The following is an 18,918-nucleotide window of genomic DNA, read 5'->3' on the forward strand; positions in this document are numbered from 1 at the left end:
CTTTCAGACTGAGAGGTGGGGCAGCAAGGGAGAGGAGCAGGGGAAGTACCTCTGGTCAGTCTGAGACACTTAGGGTTTTCCTCAGTCTTGGAGCCTGAAGCATAGTTTCAGAAAAGTATGGGGAGTTTCACGGCTCTCTGTTGCAGACAGACACCGTTCAGGCCAAAATATTGACCTTTTCTCCTTGGTCCTCAGAATCTCAAACCTTTGCAGCTTGGGCTACCCCTCACCACTCGCCTCCACGCGCCTTGGAGGGGACGATTTTGTCTTTGTCTCCCTCCTCAGAGAGGACATGGGAACGAGGGGGACAGGAGGGAGTGTGGGGAAGAAAGGGTGGGGGAAAGTGGGAGGGGGTTGAGCTCCTTTCCGCTTGTTCTCCGGACAGGAGACAGAACTGAAGTCCCCAAAGGAAAGACCAGAGCATTAAGTCCCAGGAAGCCAACCCTTGGAAAAGATGTTCTTGGGTTTGGTAGCCTTCTTGGCTAGAACCTGGGAAAACTTTGTCGAAAAGTTCTCTCCCAAGACTTCGATCATGTTTTCTTGGTTCCTCCTCAGGCACAGCTGCTGTGGCTTCAGGTTGGTTTCTTCTCTAATCAGCTGTTCTTTTGTCCTCTTCCTCTACTTCCTTCTCTCCCTTCCCACCTGGCCACCCAGCCCTCCCTTCCTGGTTTGGAGGGTAATGTGGACAGTGGCTAAGTGCATTGGCCCCCCAGCCACAAGCCGGGATGTGAAGTCCCAGGTTTCACTTACTAGTATGCACTCGGGCAAGTTACCTCAGTTTCCTCATTCTTGAGATGTATAATAATATGCATTGCCCAGAGTAACACATGTTATGAGAATTACCTGAATAAACCACGTAAAGAGCTTAGAGTAATGCCTGGGAAGAAGTAAGTGCTCTATAAACATTCTATCTATCTACTTATCTATCTATCTATCTATCTATCTCTGTTTTTTTATAAATGCCTTCAAATCCTTTTGGATTTTGTCAGTTGATATAGGAAAAAATATTACATCAAACGAGCCTATAGAAATTCTATTTCTAGAAATTTAAAATTATATACAGTTGGCCCAAGGACAACATGAGTTTGAATTGCACAGGTCCACTTATCTAAGGGATTTTTTCAATAAATGCAGTGCAGTACTGTAAATGTATTTTCTTCTATTTTAATAATGTTTTCTTTTCTCTGGCTTACTTTATTATAAGAATACACTACATAATACATATAACATGCCAAGTTTGTGGTAATCGATGGTTTATCTTATCAGTAAGGCTTCTAGTCAGTAGGAAGCTATTAGTAGGTCAGTTTTGGGGGAATCAAAGTGATCCATGGATTTTTGACTGCTGAGGAGGTTGGCACTCCTAATCCCTGAGCTGTTCAAGTGTCACCGGTGGTCTATTTCTTATAGAAATTATCCCTTAGAGGTCCCATGATGAAGGGCTCATTATCTTACAAAGACTTCATTCTGAATAGAAAGTTTCTTCTTACTTTGATCTTCCTTCTTGGGGCTTCTACCTGTTAGTCTTAGTCCTGCATTTTGAGTGTATATAGAGAAAAGAAAAGGAATCTTTCTACCTTACGGCAACTGCTTAAGCTTGAAGGATGCTATCACATACTCCCAAAGCCCCCTAGTTTGCAGATCCGTCAGCCAGGCCACCACGACTTGGTTTCCAAGCACCTCACCTCATCTCATCTTGGTTACTCTCCTGGCTGTGCCACCGTTTGACAAAATGCCTCTTTGGGCATTTCCCCAGTAGTTCTGTACAGAGGACAGAGATTATCACTTCTTTTTGATCAGTATTTGGATTAATGCAATACAACATTACAAAATATTGTAAATCTTTAGGGGCCCATTTTCTGTAAAACAAATATATATATACCTATTATAATTTTGTGTTTGTCTATACCAGATGGTCAAAAAGTCAAGTTAGAGAATGATCTGGAAGGAAAGAGAGAGAGAGAGAGAGAGACGGAGAAACTAAATTACTCATTGTCTATAGCAGACAGTACAAAGAAAGTTTAAAGTTTATACATGAGAAATTGAAAATGTAAGCCTAATATTTGGAGTTATGGAAGTAGCTACCAGTGTAGGAAATGAAGAGGAGGAGTAGGAAGAGGAAGGAGAACAAGAAGGGGGAGGGGAAGGAGGAGGAAGAAGTGGTTACTGAGGAATAGACAAGAAACAGGATGGGAAAGAAAACTTTTAGTTTTCATTTTAGACTGTTATGTCCTCTTTGAGTTTTTGTTTCTTTCTTTTTTTTTTTTTAATGTTTATTTATTTTTGAGAGAGAGATAGAACATGGGTAGGGGAGGGGCAGAAAGAGAGGGAGACACAGAATCAGAAGCAGGCTCCGGGCTCTCAGCTGGCAGCACAGAGCCTGATGCAGGGCTTGAACTCACGAACCGCGAGATCATGACCTGAGCCAAAGTCAGACGCTTAACTGACTGAGCCACCAAGGTGCCCCTCTTTGAGTTTTTACTTCTATGTGATTCTATTCTTTTTATAACTAAATATAAGCTGGAGTGCTTGAATGGCTCAGTCAGTTGAGTGTCTGACTTGATCTCAGCTCAGGTCATGATCTCATGGTTCATGGGATCCAGCCCTTACATTGGGCTCTGTGCTGACAGCGTGGAGCCTGCTTGGGATTCTCCCTCTCCCCCTCTCTCTGCCTCTCTCCCATTCACACATGCTCTTGCTTCTCTCTCTCTTTCTCAAAATAAATAAATAAACATTAAAAAAATAAGTTGATACTTTTGAAATTGTGCCTGAGTTTAAGATGACTTAAAATATATGTAGCCTCTTATTAGAGTACATTTCTCTACATGTATAAATCACCTTTTTTTAGAAAGAAATGTGAAATACTTTTAAACTGTCCCATTCGTCCACAACCTCACAGTAATATGGTACGGATGAGAATGAACGGTTTTTGTTTTGTGCATGAGGAAATGACCCTGAGAGCTTCTGTCAGAACTCAAGGTCAGGCCGAGCTCATGGGAGTGAAATCTGGAGGTGTGCTGGCTGTTGATGGCTGCAGGAGACTGACCTTTGTTCTGCCTCAGCCTTCTTATCTGGCTTGAATCTGATGGGCCAACAACCAGAGAGGAGAGACTCACCAAGAATCTGCTTTGAGCACCTTCAGTTACTCGCTTCAATCACATGTCTTTCACTTGGACTTGGCTCCCAAGTGTCTTATGAAATCCATTCTGTGCTATTTCTCTTATTACGCCTTTGCTAATTTACTTATTGTTAAAGTTTCTGACCACCGACGAGCACAACATATTACATCCGATTTTATGAGAAGACAAACAAAAGACTATTTTAGAAAATAAGACTTCAACTTTTGATGTCTAGTGGATTTGAATTTCAGCTCACTTGTGAAGAAGATTTAATTGATCTTTGTTAATTTTGAGTTATTTATCTGAAAACACATTGTGACGAGTTAAAATTGTAGACGGACACCATGAGACTTGCTTATCTCTAGTACCAGGGAGTTGGTGAGTTTTTTTAGTTGTGAGTAAGATTTTGTGTATCACCATTTGTAGCATTTAGATTTAGATTCGTTTTTTTGGAGTCATATTTTTTTTTTCAAGTTTGTTTATTTTGAGAGAGAGAGAGAGATTGTGAGTGGGGCAGGGACAGAGTGAGAGGGAGAGAGAGAATCCCAAGCAGGCAGCCTCTGAGCTGCCATCAGGGAGCCCCAAGCGGGGCTCATTCTCATCAATTTTGAGATAATGAATTGAGCTGAAATCAAGAGTCAGATGCTTAACAGACTGAGCCACCCAGGCGCCCCTGGGTTCATATGTTAAAGACAAATTCAAATTCCTCTCTTATCATTTATTTTATCAAAAGCCAATTCTTAGATAAAACCCTACCCATGCTTCTACTGGTTTTAGAACTTTAAATTTTGCACAGAACTTCCAGATACTTTCGTATGTGATTATCCATGACTCTTCTGTCAAAAGAAGGCAGTAATAATACATATATATGAAATGTAGGGTTTCATTCCATTAATCTTCACAAGCACCTACCATGTGTAAGTTAGTTGATGCATCGTGCATGGATCCGTCCTTAGCAGATATTTCAATGTCACAGTGTTGCTTCTCCGTCAAACACTTATCAGAGTAACAGACGCTGAAACAGAATGAATTCGGGTGACATTAAGTATTGGCATTTAGGAATAGCAAAATAGTTGACAGATGAACAGCAAGAAGAGAAAAGTTAAAAAAAAAAAGTCTGGGGGCGCCTGGGTGGCTCAGTTGGTTAAGCGTCCGACTTCAGCTCAGGTCATGACCTCAGTCTGTGAGTTCGAGCCCCGCGTCGGGCTCTGTGCTGACAGCTCAGAACCTGGAGCCTGCTTCGGATTCTGTGTCTCCCTCTCTCTCTGCCCCTCCCCTGCTCATGCTCTGTCTCTGTCTCAAAAATAAATAAAAATATTAAAAAAAAAAAAAAGTCTGAAGCTTGGATGACCCCGTGATGCTGGGTCTCTGAAAACAAAGATCTGGCCACATTGAGTTGAGGAAATAAGTTCTAAGGCATCAGCCTAGGATGAGAAAATGCCTCTGAGACCTTGAATCACAAGTTAATGAAGCCACCTAGTGGTTTGATTCATAATTTGAGGTCTGAGGATCCATCATGTAGGGTCTCGCCAATCAAGTGTGACTGAGAATCTCATCACTTTCCATTGAAGGAGGGTCCGTTTTCTTGAGAATCAGTGCGACGCTGCTCTGTGTAATAGTTTATTTATTTACGGTCTTCTTTCCATCAAAAAGGACCTAAGCAACTCACATGAAAAGACAGTGAGAGAGCGCAGACCAGAAAATGAGGGATAAAAACCAAAACATGAATAAAGACATAAAGAGTAGCTCGAAATTTCGGTCATTGAAAAATGCATATGAAATCCTATCAATTTTCCATGAAAGGACTCTGTATTTTCACCCATTGGAGACTGATGAGTTATAAAATTCACGATGTCCAGAATGATGCAACAGTTTTCAGGAAAAGTAAAGCTGTACCTGCTGCTAAGAGCAGAGAAATTTTACTTCTGGAGGTCCTCGCAAATGAGATACCGTACAATAGAATGTGTGTATCCTCGATCCGCACAAAAGAAGTCATCCTGCGTCCTGGAGGATTGTTTCTTAATTGTGATTTGGAGGAGAATGGGCACCAAACTCCACCTTTAGGGCTTGCATTTAACACATTGGATCCTCAGAATAAGCCTATGAGGTAGGTAGCATTATTATCCCTCTATGCATACAAGGCCATTAGACGTGGTTTTGAATTTGCCCAAAGTCGGCCTGTTAATAAATAATGGAGCTGGGACCCAAACCTGGGCAGTATGGCTCCAGCACCCATGTTCTTTTCCAAGATGCTATATACTGAATGGCCACTTTGGTACATTGAGGCCCATCTAATGAAAATGACAATACTTGAGTTCCCCCCCCCCCCACAATTTATACACTCTACTCTGTAGGGATTATGTATATCATGGGATTTAACATGATGCTAAAGGTGAGGTGAGGGTTTCATATTTCTGAGATGACCCAGTTAACCTTGCTTTCTTCCAGGGTCACAGACTTTATCCCTGACCCCAGTTGCCACAGAGTCTTGCCCACATATGTACATACACTCCTTCAGTCAAAAAAAAAAAAAAATAGAAGGGGGCCAGGAAAAAGTACTCAAATTCACCCCTTACTGTTTCCAGTAGGGGATAGCTGAAATCCTATGCCCTTTTGTTGGCATATCCCTAGCTACAAGATCTAAGATGCAGTCATCACAAAACACTCTTTATTTTGCTGGCTTTTCGTTTTCAAAGTGGGATCTATAAATATTTGGGAATGGCAGCTAAATCAATTTATCTTAACCAGTCAAGAAAGTTGATTAGCAATGAGCAAGGCCAGCCTTGAAGGGAACGTGATAGGGAAATAGTGGCATCATTGAAATGTGCAGTTAGACGAGTCAGAATATCACATACTTGAGTCTTAAATTGAACATTAAGAATGATGTTCTTTTAAGCTGTGGTTAGAATAGCTGTGTGGTGAATGTTTTTGCTAAAAGGAAAAGGTATACGCTATAAGATGACTGTTCTGTATCGATAAGGCTCCTTAAAAATAAATTTCCATGATATTTAAAAGAAACACTTAGCTTAATAAAGATTCTAATACTCTTGAAAGATTCAAGTTCTCTTTTGGGACCAACATGCTGGCCCACTGCCCATAAGATGGAAGTTTTCAGAATGAGAGCTTTTTAATCATTCTGCTGAATGCTGGAAAGATCCACCCTGTCATGGAATGTAAGGGAAAGAGAGCAATGCTGAGATACGGTGAAATCAAGATGCCTGGGATTCCCGGGTCTACTTTATTCTGATAATAAAGGAAGAAATAAATTCTTTGTATGTGTCATTTTTCTCATGAACTGTGGAGTCAGACCTGGATTCAAGTACCAACTCGTGGGCCTTAGTTTGTTCATGTACAAAATGGCTCTAGTCATACAGAGATTTTATTGGGTGCTCACTGTGTGCAGACATTGTGCTTTTACATACCTTTAATCTTATAAGTGTTGAATGAAATCATCACTATTGTTATCCCCACTTTACAGGCAAGATCACTGCAAATGAGAGACCAGGCAATGTGAGGAATTTAATTAGGATCATTTATGTATACAGTGTCATATCACCCACTACAGCACATTCCCCAGAATTGGTAGCTGACAGATTCCTCTTGACTCTCTTCTCACCCATGTCCTTTTCTCCTTTTAGAACGGTTTTGAAGGAGCACCTTTCTCCTTTTAGAAAGGGTGGCTCAGTCCGTTAAGCGTCCGATTCTTGGTTTTGGTTCAGGTCATGATCTCTCGGTTTGTGAATTCGAGCCCCGTGTGGGGCTCCATGCTGTCAGCCTGCTTGGGATTCTCTCTCTCTGCCCCTCCCCTTATTGCTTTCTCTGTCTCTCTCTCTCAAAATAAGTAAATACACTTAAAAAATTAAAGAATAATAAGAAAGGTTTTGATGCTTAGTGAAGAGGAGAGCCACACATGTCTCTAGCATATGTTTGAGACTTAGATAGCAGCGTAGGCCAAAGGGTAAAAATAAAACTGAATTTTTATTTTCCTACAGGAGTGGCAAAAACTCAACTATGATATCTACACCCTGCGACAAATTCGAAGGGAAGTGAGGAATAGGTGGAAACGCATTTTAGAAGATTTAGGTGAGTCCGGAAGTGATTATGACATGGTAGAAATACCTAGTGGTGATCATTCCTCTTCCCTTTCTTCTGCATGGTTTTTATAAAAGTCATATTGATAACTGGCTGGTTAAAGCTACTGTGTACTAATTATTTTCCCAATCCTATCCGCCTTGTATCCTCAAGCATAAACATCTGATGTTTCGGTTACACCAACCGATGTCCTGAGGACATAGTTTGCCATGCGTTATGCCATCTGTCCTCAGAATGGAGTATCATAGGACAGGGGAGTCGTGTGGGCACTACCACTGAATGTTTTTGGCATTAGATTAGGATCATGATTAGATTAGATTGTGTCATTGAATTAGAAGTCATTGTATGCTTTTGGCATTAGATTATGATTATGATTAGATTAGATTATGTCATTGAATTAGATGAGCGTGGTTGGGCGATTAGCAGTAGCTTTGTAAGACAAGGCAGGTGGGAAGAAATATTGTTTGCAGGAGAGACAGCAAAACTCAGTGTAGACTTACAGAAGGACTAAAAGGTGGAAAATCTTCAGAGTTCAGATAAATACCTGTGGCATCAGAGCAGATGTTGAATATTGATTTTGTTAATTCTGCCAGGGTCATGATCCTGTAAACATGTATCTCTCTCTGCCTCCCCTCCCCCCAAAATAAATAAACTGTAAAAAATAAAAAGTGAATTTATCAGTTTTGAAGTCCCTAATCCTTCTGCCTTGAAAGAGACCATGACACTCACTTTGGCGTCATAACTTTTGAAGCATGGTGTACCCAGTTGCTTACCCTGTTGCTTTATTGAGATATAGTGGGATGGGCTGGACCTCTAGCCTCTTAATTGACCCAATATTATTAGGAGTTAATTGTCTCCTTTTTAGTTACTCCATGAGGGTATAAATTGCTGAGTCTTTCATATTTTGGGTAAGTAATTTTAACCAGGCAACCCTATTTCCCCGGGGAAGGGAATCAGGACTTGGGAAAGAGGAGGCCTGGAGGTGGGGGCCACTTTGTAGCTCTCAAACTGTGAAGGCAGGTAGGTGCAGAGCAGGGACTGGGAGGGAGGATTTCAATCACAAAATAATAATTAAAAAAAAGGCAGCCAGCAAACTGAGGCTTACCTCTGAGGCAAAAGCTAAGGAAGAAAATTAAACAAGAAGAAACCTCAAATGAGCTTTAATTAAAGACCCTGCTGATTGGGGTGCCTGGGTGGCTTGGTCAGTTAAGCGTCCGACTTCAGCTCAGGTCATGATCTCATGGTCCGTGAGTTCGAGCCCCGCATCGGGCTCTGTGCTGACAGCTCAGAGCCTGGAGCCTGTTTCCGATTCTGTGTCTCCCTCTCTCTCTGCCCCTCCCCTGTTCATGCTCTGTCTCTCTCTGTCTCAAAAATAAATAAACGTTAAAAAAAAAATTAAAAAAAAAAAAAAGACCCCGCTGATCATACTGACCTGGAAAGTAGCACATGGAGAGGTGCCTTGGCTTCCGCTGTGTGTTTGGAACCCACATTTGGGTGCCTTCTTAATCTCCTGCAGGACCACCGTGTCCTGTGACTGCTTTTACACGAGGGATAAGTTTTTTTTCCCCACAGGTTTTCAAAAGGAAGCAGACTCTTTGTTGTCAGTGACGAAACTCAGCACCATCAGTGATTCCAAAAACACAAGGAAAGCTCGGGAGATATTGTTAAGATTGGCCGAGGAAACCAATATTTTTCCAGCAAGTTGGGAGCTCTCGGAGAGATATCTCTTTGTTGTGGTAAGTGGAGATATATATATATATATATATATATATATATATATATATATATTAAAGTTTATTTATTTTGAGAGAGAGAATGTGAGCAGGGAAGGGGCAGAGAGAGAGGCAGAGAGAAAGAATCTTAAGAAGGGATTCAACTGTCAGCACGGAGCCTGACTTGGGGCTCCATCCTAGGAACTGAACCTTGAGATCATGACCTGAGCCAAAATGAAGAGTCGGACACTCAACCAAGTGAGCCACCCAGGCATCCCAAGTGGATGTGATTTAAAAAAAAAAAAAAATAATGTTTATTTTTGAGAGAGATAGAGTGTGAGTGGGGAAGGGGCAGAGAGAGAGAGGGAGACACAGAATCCGAAACAGGCTCCAGGCTCTGAGCTGTCAGCACAGAACCCGACGCGGGGCTCGAACTTGGGAAGGGTGAGATCATGTCTTTGGCTGAAGTCAGACTCTTAACCAACTTAGCTGCCCAGGCGCCCCAAGTGGGTATGATTTTTTTATGTGTATTTTTTAATTTTATTTTTATGCATTTTATCTTGTTTTATTTTATTTTTTATTTTTGTTTTGTTATTTTATGTGTTTTTTAAAATTTTTTATTCCAGCACTGCCGGCAATACCCAGTTTGAGCTGGCAAATGAGGCTGGCATGTCGTGAATGGGTTTCCAGGGTCTAGCTACATCAGAACCACAGGAAGGGCTTTACACGTGCAGATTTCTGGATTGCACTCAGACGTATTAAGGCTCGGTTGTGGCTCAAAGAATCTGTACTTTATAGGGGCACCTGGGTGGCTCAGTCAGTTGAGCGTCTGACTTTGGCTCAGGTCGTGATCTCACGGTTTGTGGGTTTGGTCCCCAGGTCGGGCTCTGTGCTGACCGCTCAGAGCCTGGAGCCTGCTTCCAATTCTGTGTGTGTGTGTCTCTCTCTCTGCCTCTACCCTGCTCAGGTTCTGTCTCTCTCTAAAATGAGTAAACGTTAAAAAATTAAAAAAAAAAAAAAAGAATCTGTACTTTCCAGGTAATTCTGCTATGTAGTCAGCTTTTTGAATCACTTGTAGGTCAAAGAGATTCAAGAAACATTGTTTACATAACCTAAGATTAACAAAGGGTTTGAAAGGGCGCTAAGAATGTAGAGTGTTTCTTGAATAATGTAAGCAAAGGGTGAAGGGATATCTCTAAATTTGTTGAGAAAAATTTAAGATGTGTTTTGCTTGCCCATGATTATTTCTAGGCTGGGTGTATGGTCGTGTTTAGGTTGTTTTCCCATTGACGTGGCTTCGTTCCCATCTTGACAACATTTGTATTTTTAAATCTTTGGCAGGACCGTCTTATTGCTCTTGATGCAGCAGAAGAGTTCTTTAAAATTGCCAGTCGAACTTATCCCAAGAAACCTGGGGTCCCAAACCTGGCAGATGGCCAGAAAGAACTGCACTACCTTCCATTTCCAAGTCCCTAAAGGAGAGGCTGGGAGGCAGAGCTGGGATTCCCCCACGGGGACACAACAGCCAGCCCAAGTGGGACAAATGCATACAGGAGACCGTAAGCACGTGGAGGGCCAGTTAAGTGAAAAATGATTCTAAATCCTATAAAAAACTAGGGGTTTGGATATCTGGTCTTCATGAGGATGCCACTGTAGGAAAAATTCAGGTTGCACTGAAACAGCCTGGTGATCTTGCATCAGGGAGTTAGGGTGATATTTCCTCATGGGGGATTGGATTTCAAGAGCCCATTGTCCCCATTTGGGTTTTGGTTGTACAATAAACTCTTGTCACCAAGCCTATTGGGGGAATGGGGTGCTCTAGTTAGGAAAACAATAAGATTGATAGAGCTATTGTTGAGCCCAAATATGGATTACTGAATTTTAAATAATTATTATATAATATAGGCTAATGCCAAAAGAACGCCGGGCATTATGTGACCTTTCTTGGATTTGGAAGATCCTCCAGGACCTTGGAGGTGTCAGAGGCATCATTTTGAATATGAGTTATGTATTCAGAGGTTTAGATACGGTAGATGATGGGAATATCTAAGAGTGCTGCTCAGAAGGGAGTTCCAAATAGATCGATCCCAGGCAGAGCTTCCTTCAGCTCTGTCTTCAGTTGTGGGACACGCGTCTTAAATTCTAAATATTAGCAATACCTGGTTACCTCATTTTTGCATACTATCCATTTCTAGACCCCAAGCCCTTGATATTTTATCTGGAATAGCATCTGTACACTGGAATGTTTGACCTCCACTTCCTTCTCTTCTCTTTAATCTGTTTCTGGCGTCTTGGCTGAGAGTTGTACCTGCCCAGTGACCTTTAGCACAGACTTGTGTCTCTGCGTCTGCAGGCAATATTGCACGAAAGAAGGTCATTGCTGCACTTTCTTCCATTCAGAAGAGGATTTCCAAGATGGAGCAGTGCTGAATTACAGCTTGCTTCTAGCCACAGACTGAGAAGTCCAGCCTCAAAAGTTACTTGCCACTTAAGCAAGGAGGTTGCCAGGAAATCATGGTTCATGTTATTGAAAAGACTTTCAGAACCTGTAGGATTTACCCATAGATTGCTGAGAACAATGGCGATATTTTTACTTTTACAGACTTTGCTCTTCTAACTTCAGGTGAAAAGGAACTTGAATTAGTCTGTCCAGGGGATCATGACTTGAAAACTTTCTGATTAGCTCTTTCGGTAGTGCACACAATGTTTGAAGTATCTGTTAGAGGAGACACACGTTCTCCATTTATTAATGCATTGTAGACCAGATTAACTGACATGTTTCAGGAAATTCTTTCTAGTTTAGCAACTAAGCTAAAAGTTTTATTTTTTATATCTAATGCTTAATCTCTCTCTTGTGTTGTTTAAAATTAGCCTGCAGATAATTTCCCTCACTTCTGTAGGCTCTCGCGAGATAAACATATAAACAGTGAAATAAACAAATAAAAACAAAAATGAACAAAAATCTTTGAAAATTGTATTGTTTTCATTTCTGTCCTCATAATTTGTGTTTTGCCCTTCTGCCTTTTTTGATGAGATGTTTGCATCTATGAAGAATAAATTGTCATCATTGTCTTTGTTTTTGGTAATGAACGAGTAAGGAAGGATGAGAATGTACCTATGATTATAAAAAACATGGAGTTATCCAGGACATTTTCCTTGGAAGGAATTAAAAAGTTTTTCCATTTACTTTTCAGTTGGATGTGTGTTATAGTTCCAAGAAATAAGGAACAGATAATTCTTTCCATAATCCCTTTAAATTAAAGGGTAAAGAAACTGATAGGCAAATGGATTTAAGGACCTTCCCTCATCCTAAAGTCATTCAAGGGGGCAAATCTGTGCTCAAGTCTAGGGGACATCGAAGTACATGACAGGCTCAAGGGTGACTGGGGTAGCGTTCCGGAACTGACACGGTGTTCAGCAGGACCCAGATCCACAGATGTGCAGGTGGCTGGAGGGTTTTCCTACTGTTGAAATGTCTCCCTGGTGGCCAGCATAGTACTTCTCAAATGTTCATCTGTGTATGTACAGTGATTTAAGGTGGTAGATGAATGGGAATTTCCACATTAAAAGTTATTTATTTTAATGTGCACCAGAGGGAAATCTCTGTAATTTGCACATCAGGAATTGATGGATATCCTGGTTAACGGATATTCTTGCAGTAAACAATAAAGTATTTATGCTTCCTTAAACGTGGAAGGCCACCCAGGAAACCACAGTGGACATACTGACCGTGGTGAGGGGGCACCAGCATCACTGAGAAGCCCAGTGGTAGGCCTGTAGTCCAGATGCTGTTCCAGAAGTGGGCTCACTGATAGCAACGGGGATGGATGAAGAGGGGCCCGGTGGCACAGAAGCGAAGTGCGCACAGTTACCATAATGAGGGGCCAGGTCGGAGAGGTACCTGTGGAGAGGGTTGGAGATGGTTAATAGAACATAATGTCCCTATGGGCAGAATAGATGGGTAGCCAATAAGAATATTGCTCAACCTATGCCATCAAAAGAGCTCAAGGATGGATGACCCGGAGATAGGTAGGGCACAGCCAACCCCAACAAAAAGTTATGATCTCTTGCCACGTTTCCAGACCTTGGCTATCTTCCAGACCAAAAACTACTGACTGAAGGAAAGTCTGGATCCCCAAGGATCCAGATCCCCAAGGGGGACTTTGCAACACCACTCCAAGTATATATGGCAATGTTTCCCCTAGTCCTTCCTCAAAGGGACCTGTGGTTATTTACCTAGATTTACTGTACACCGGGGAAGGAAGTGTACAAAAACACTCTGAGGATGTGGGACACCACGTGCAAGATGACACTGATGCTCAGGGACTAGAGTATCATAATAGTGTGCTTTTTAGAATGGGGGAATATGGTTATTTATAGAGTCCTATCTTAGGTCTAGCCCACAGTAGGTCCATTGATTCCATGGATCTATCTCTCCACTTCCAGAATAAGTTATTGGGTTGAATGTATTTGGGACTTGGCAAGACCACCATTAATTTCTTGGTCTGTGGGTTAAAAACTAACGTCTTAGTAGGAAAGCTTAGTAGAGGCCTCTGAAACTACTCCATCCCCTGGCCAAAATAGTAAGCCCAAATCAATATTGCATCCCTGGGAAATGGCAGAGATTAGTACTACCCGTAAAGACCTAAAGGTTTCTAGAGTGTTGGTCTTGACCACAACTCCATTTAATTTACCATACTAGCCCTTATGAAAACTAGATGGATTCCAGAGAATGAAAGTGGAGTATTGAAGACTCAATCACGTGGTTGCCCTAATTGTAGCTGCTGAGCTGGATGTGGAATCTTTGTAAGAACAAATTAACAGACTCAGCTACCTGGAATGTGGCCATTGATCTGGCAAATATGTTCTTTCCACACCCATCAGAAAGGCAGATCAGAAAGAGTTTGCATTCATTTGAGATGGACAACAGTATACATTTATGGACTTGCTCTAGAGCTAGAGTGTCCCACCCTCTGTTATAATATAATCCAAAGGGACAGGTACCATGTGGACATTCCGCAGAATATCACATTGGTTATCTATCTCAATGACATCAGACCTGAGGAGTATGAACTGGCAAATGCATGGAGGCTTTGGCAAAAGACACGCACTTCAGAGGATGGGAGGTAAATCTTACGAAGTCTCAGGGACCTATCACTTCAGTGAAGGTTTTAGGGGTCCAGTGGTCAGGGGCATTGTTGGAATATCTTCCCCAAAGGAAAGGTCAGTTTATTTCATCTTTCACCTCCCCCTGCTAAGAAGGCAGCAGAATGCCTAGTAGGCCTTTTTATGTTCTCACCTGGAAACACTGTTCTACCCCGTATAGCTGGGTGATGTGAAAAACTTAGACCTCTGAGGGAGGTTTAGGGCAGGAAGAGGCTCCAAAACAGGTCCACGCTACAACCCTGTAGACATCTTTGGTGTTAACAGTCTTGGGGATAAGAAAAGATGCCCTGTGGAATTTATGGAAAACTCAATAGGAGAATGACAACACAGACCTCTAAGTTTCTGGGGCATGCCATACCATTTGCAGGTGAGAATTACACATCATTTGAAAAACTCATCATGAGCTGGGTTTTTATCAGACCCACCAAGGTATAAGGTCAAGGTCTAGCAGTAGTCCAATTCTTTCCTTATTATTATTATTATTGAGAGAGAGAGAGAATGAGAGGGGGAGGGGTAGAGAGAATCCCAATGAGGGGGCTCGATCTCACGAAACATGAGATAATGACCTGAGCTGAAATCGAGAGTCAGAAGCTTAACTGACTGAGCCACCCAGGCACCCCTTCCTTGTCATTTTAAAAAATAAACTTAGTTTTAGGATACTGTTAGATTTACAGAAAAGTCGCAAAGATTGTACAATGGTGCTATGTGCCTCACACCAAGGTTCCCCTACTGTTAACATATTACCTTAATGTAGTACATTTGTCACATCTAATGAGCCAATGTTAATACATTCTTATGATTAATTACATAGTTTATTCAGATATAGTTTTTGCCCAGTGTCTTTTCCTGTCAGGATCCCATGCAGGACGCCATATTGCATTGAGTCATTATGTCCCTGAGGTTCCTTTTGCCTAAGATAGTTTCTCAGACTTCCCTTCCTTTTGATGGCCTTGGCAGTTTTGAGTTCAGGAAATCTAGAAGAGAGAGATGATGAGAAGTAGCAGTGTGGCCTTGAGACCAGCTTCAGCAGTGGGGCTGTGAGTTGTCCAGTTAGCCTTCTTCATTTGATTTTCCCCAGCAAGAGAAATGCAGCAGGCTCATGGAGGAGCCTTTCCCAGAACCTGCCATAGAGAACACGTGGATCTGAGCATCACAGGGGTGGACTGTGGCAGAGGATGTGAGCCACTGCTCAGGCCTTGCCCTTTGGGGGCTGAAATACTCCCTCAGCGGCTGACAGTACTGGTGCTTAAGCTCTCAGATGAGTCTGTCTCTGGGAATTGCCATAAACTGGTGAGAGCTACCTCTCCCACGGTTCCCCACCCCCTTCTGGGAGCACCCTTTGTCTATTGACTGATTAGTTGGTACAGGTGTATGAAGGGTAATCCCAGCTCCGGAGATCCCAATTAGATTGGCTGAAGCCTTTGTTGTGACTCCATTTCAATAATATTTTACCCAATATTTTCTCCATAGGGATTTGCTAATAACTTCTTGCCTGGCAATCTCCATTTCAAAATCTTTTTTCCAGGGAACTCGATTGTGACACTATCTGAGTCAACAATACAATACCCAAGTCTGCACTTGTATATGACACATACATAGTGATTTATTGTTACTAAACCAAGCCAGAGCATTTATCTACTGAAATACATATTATTTAGTTGCAAATTATTTAAAAAATGTATTTATCTTTGAAATTAGGACATTATTTTAAAAAATTTTTATCTTGGGTGGATATCACGATCTGTCAATTCATTTGACATAAGTGGTTAAATGTTTTTTTTAAAAAAAACTTTTAATGTTTATTTTTGAGAGAGAGACAGAGCATGAGCAGGGGAGGGGCAGAGAGCAAGGGAGGCAGAGAATCCAAAGCAGGCTCGAGGCTCTGAGCTGCCAGCACAGAGCCTGACCTGGGGTCTTGAACTCAAACCGTGAGATCATAACCTGAGCCCAAGTCAGATGCTTTACCCACTTAGCCACTCAGACACCCTTGGTTAAGTGGTTTTTAAAGACTGTCATAAAAGTGATTTTTCTTTAGCTAAGACATTACATTTAAGTTTCATTAGGGGTTATCAGTTTAAAATCAGTAGCTCCTGGAAGAGGTCGGCATTGACAGCTGCAGAAACTAGTTTATCTCATTACTCTTCAGTGATCACAGAGGCATCATGGCATCATGGCACAGCTTCTTTTCCATTGGATTAATGCATTTATTCATTTTTTTCAGACAACTTTCTATCACTAATAACACAAGAAATATGTTTAAATTTGATTAAGTTGCACTGAAAGGAGTATTCTCAATTTCCGAGTCACTACCATGCACAGAGTTAAAATGGCCAGCCACTTTGAACTTTCAGTTTAAAGTTTCAAGAAGTGTTACTATTTGCTTCCAGAGTACTATGCCATGTTCTGTTTTGACACCCTACAAAAGGATACTTGGCATCTCAATTTTCAAATTCCTTAATGCATGGGTTTAAGAGAGTGGAATGTTGGGGCGCCTGGGTGGCTCAGTCGGTTAAGCGTCCGACTTCGGCTCAGGTCATGATTTCACGGTCCGTGAGTTTGAGCCCCGCATTGGGCTCTGGGCTGACAGCTCAGAGCCTGGAGCCTGTTTCGGATTCTGTGTCTCCCTCTCTCTCTGACCCTCCCCTGTTCATGCTCTGTCTCTCTCTGTCTCAAAATAAATAAACGTTAAAAAAAAAAATTTAAGAGAGTGGAATGTGGAAAACTGAGGGAGCCAAGTCTTAGCTTGAGTCTCATCGTTTAATCATTTAGTATCTAAATGGAGTTAATTTGATTTTATACTGATTTATATTCTAGTTATTTGGTGAGATTAAATTTAAGTAAACTCTGCACCCAACATGGGGCTTGAACTCATGCCCCCAAGATCAAGAGTTGCATGCTCTACTGACTGAGCCAGCCAGGGGTCCCAAGTGAGATTAAATTTAGAAAGAACAGTATTGTAAATACAAAATTAAATTATGACATTTATAATAGATAAAGCACAGACCTGTAGACCCATTCCTTTTTCAAAAGCTAAGAGTTGTAGTTTTTAGGTAGCAATTTACTTTACAAATTGTTCAGCATTAGCAGTGTGAAATATGTTAAGTGAGTTTCATCATAAATCTAGAGACGTGTGGTTAGCATGTGAAGTATTCTAATTAGGAATCCACTTCCCAAAGATGGTTGTTCAATCATTTCAATGATCTTTATCAAAAATACACCAAAAGGTTCATTAAGTTGCATAAAGCATGTTCAGAATGATTTTCCACTTATGAAATGAGTAGTGGTCTAGACAAGTGGTTAGCTAGAAAGGCTGTCTGGCTCCATCACCTTAGCAGGAAGACGGTGTTAAGAACCTGTTAAACCCAGCACTGCTCAAGGCCGAGAGCTCTAAATGTCCTTTGTCTGCCTGCTGACAACACTGTGTTGTCTGATGTGGTTATTGGGTATTGTTGTGTCGACCTAAGAATGAAACTTTTACTCAAGTTTCTTTCAAACTTTCATTTCAATATTGAGGGTCTTGAGAAAAGAAAGGGGGAATTCTCTGGCATTATAGGAAACCAATGTGTAGTTCCTGGCTCGTAAGTGCCGTATGTTTGGAAGAATTTAGACTAAGATTCACTTTCATACCATCTGGTTGCAAGCTCTTGTGGGAGGAGACCTATGTTCTTCACCTTCCTCTTGTAATTGCTGGAGAACACTGATATTTACTAAAAGACTGGACATTTGATGAAAAGTTACACTGATGGGTCAATTTCTAACCCATTAAAAATTTTTTTTCATAGTTTATTTATTTCTGAGAGAGAGACAGAGAGTGAGCAGGGGTGGGGCAGAGAGAGGGAGACACAGAATCCGAAGCAGGCTGCAGGCTCCAACCTGTCAGCACAGAGCCCAACGTGGGCTTGAACTCATGAACTGTGAGATCATGACCTGAGTCAAAGTTGGATGCTTAACCAACTAAGCCATCCAGGTGCTCCTCAAGCCCATTTTTAAAATTTGAAAGTGAGGCAGAAAATTTTAAAATAGAAAGAAAACAAAACAAACGTAATACTATATTCAAATACAGTCATTCATAACATTTTGGAAGATTTCATCGTTTTTAATGTGCATATTTGAAATTTATATGTACAACTTTATATCCTGATTATTAAATTTCAGTGGGTCATGAACTTCAATGCTCCAAGGGTCACTGAGTGGGCACTGTGGATCAAAGGGGTTCATATGTTTCTTTTCTAAAGGAAACAGTTAGGGGCACCTGGGTGGCTCAGTCGGTTGAGCGCCCAACTTCGCTCAGGTCATGATATCACAGTTTGTGAGTTCGAGCTCCACGTCGGGCTCTGTGCTGACAGCTCAGAGCCTGGAGCCTGATTCGGGTTCTGTGTCTCCCCCTCTCTGCCCCTCACCGGCTCACATTCTGTCTCTCTCTGCCTCTGTCTTTCAAAAATAAATAAACATTAAAAAAAAAAGTAAAGGAAACATCACTCCTCAGCTCCAAATGATTGTTGTTATGCAAATAGACTCAGTTCTGTCAGTTATTCTGATGTTTTTTAGAAGAACTGAATTTTATGTAAGTTTATGTAAGTTTTATCAATTTAAAAATGTTGGTTACCAAATTAAAAATTTTAAAACATTGTGTAAGCCAAAGATATATACATGAGCTGACATTTTACCACATTTCACAGGTCATAAACATCAACATTTTTCATCACTAAGTAGCCTCTGAGAGCATGATTTTTACAAAGCTGTGCAACAGTAAATTGAGTAGATGTAACACATTTTACAACCTTTAATGTATTTTTGGACATTTAGAGGTGTTTTTACTTTTTCTCCGCAAT

At 41.3% G+C, this 18,918-nt stretch overlaps 1 protein-coding gene across 2 annotated transcripts in view; it reads left to right on the forward strand.

Moving 5' to 3' along the window:
• The window catches only part of MREG (melanoregulin), a 61,635-nt gene extending 49,753 nt beyond the window's left edge, over positions 1 to 11,882 (forward strand). For both annotated transcript variants that reach the window (XM_053905103.1, XM_019446064.2), the window contains exons 3-5: positions 7,109 to 7,199; positions 8,781 to 8,944; positions 10,262 to 11,882. In XM_053905103.1, coding sequence (XP_053761078.1) covers positions 7,109 to 7,199; positions 8,781 to 8,944; positions 10,262 to 10,396 — 390 coding nt within the window. In that variant the 3' untranslated portion in view covers positions 10,397 to 11,882. The remainder of the gene's footprint in view (positions 1 to 7,108; positions 7,200 to 8,780; positions 8,945 to 10,261) is intronic.
• Positions 11,883 to 18,918: the final 7,036 nt, after the last annotated feature.

The sequence above is a fragment of the Panthera pardus genome, unplaced genomic scaffold (assembly GCF_024362965.1).
Source record: "Panthera pardus isolate Hobbes unplaced genomic scaffold, ASM2436296v1 HiC_scaffold_10, whole genome shotgun sequence".
NCBI lineage: Eukaryota > Metazoa > Chordata > Mammalia > Carnivora > Felidae > Panthera > Panthera pardus.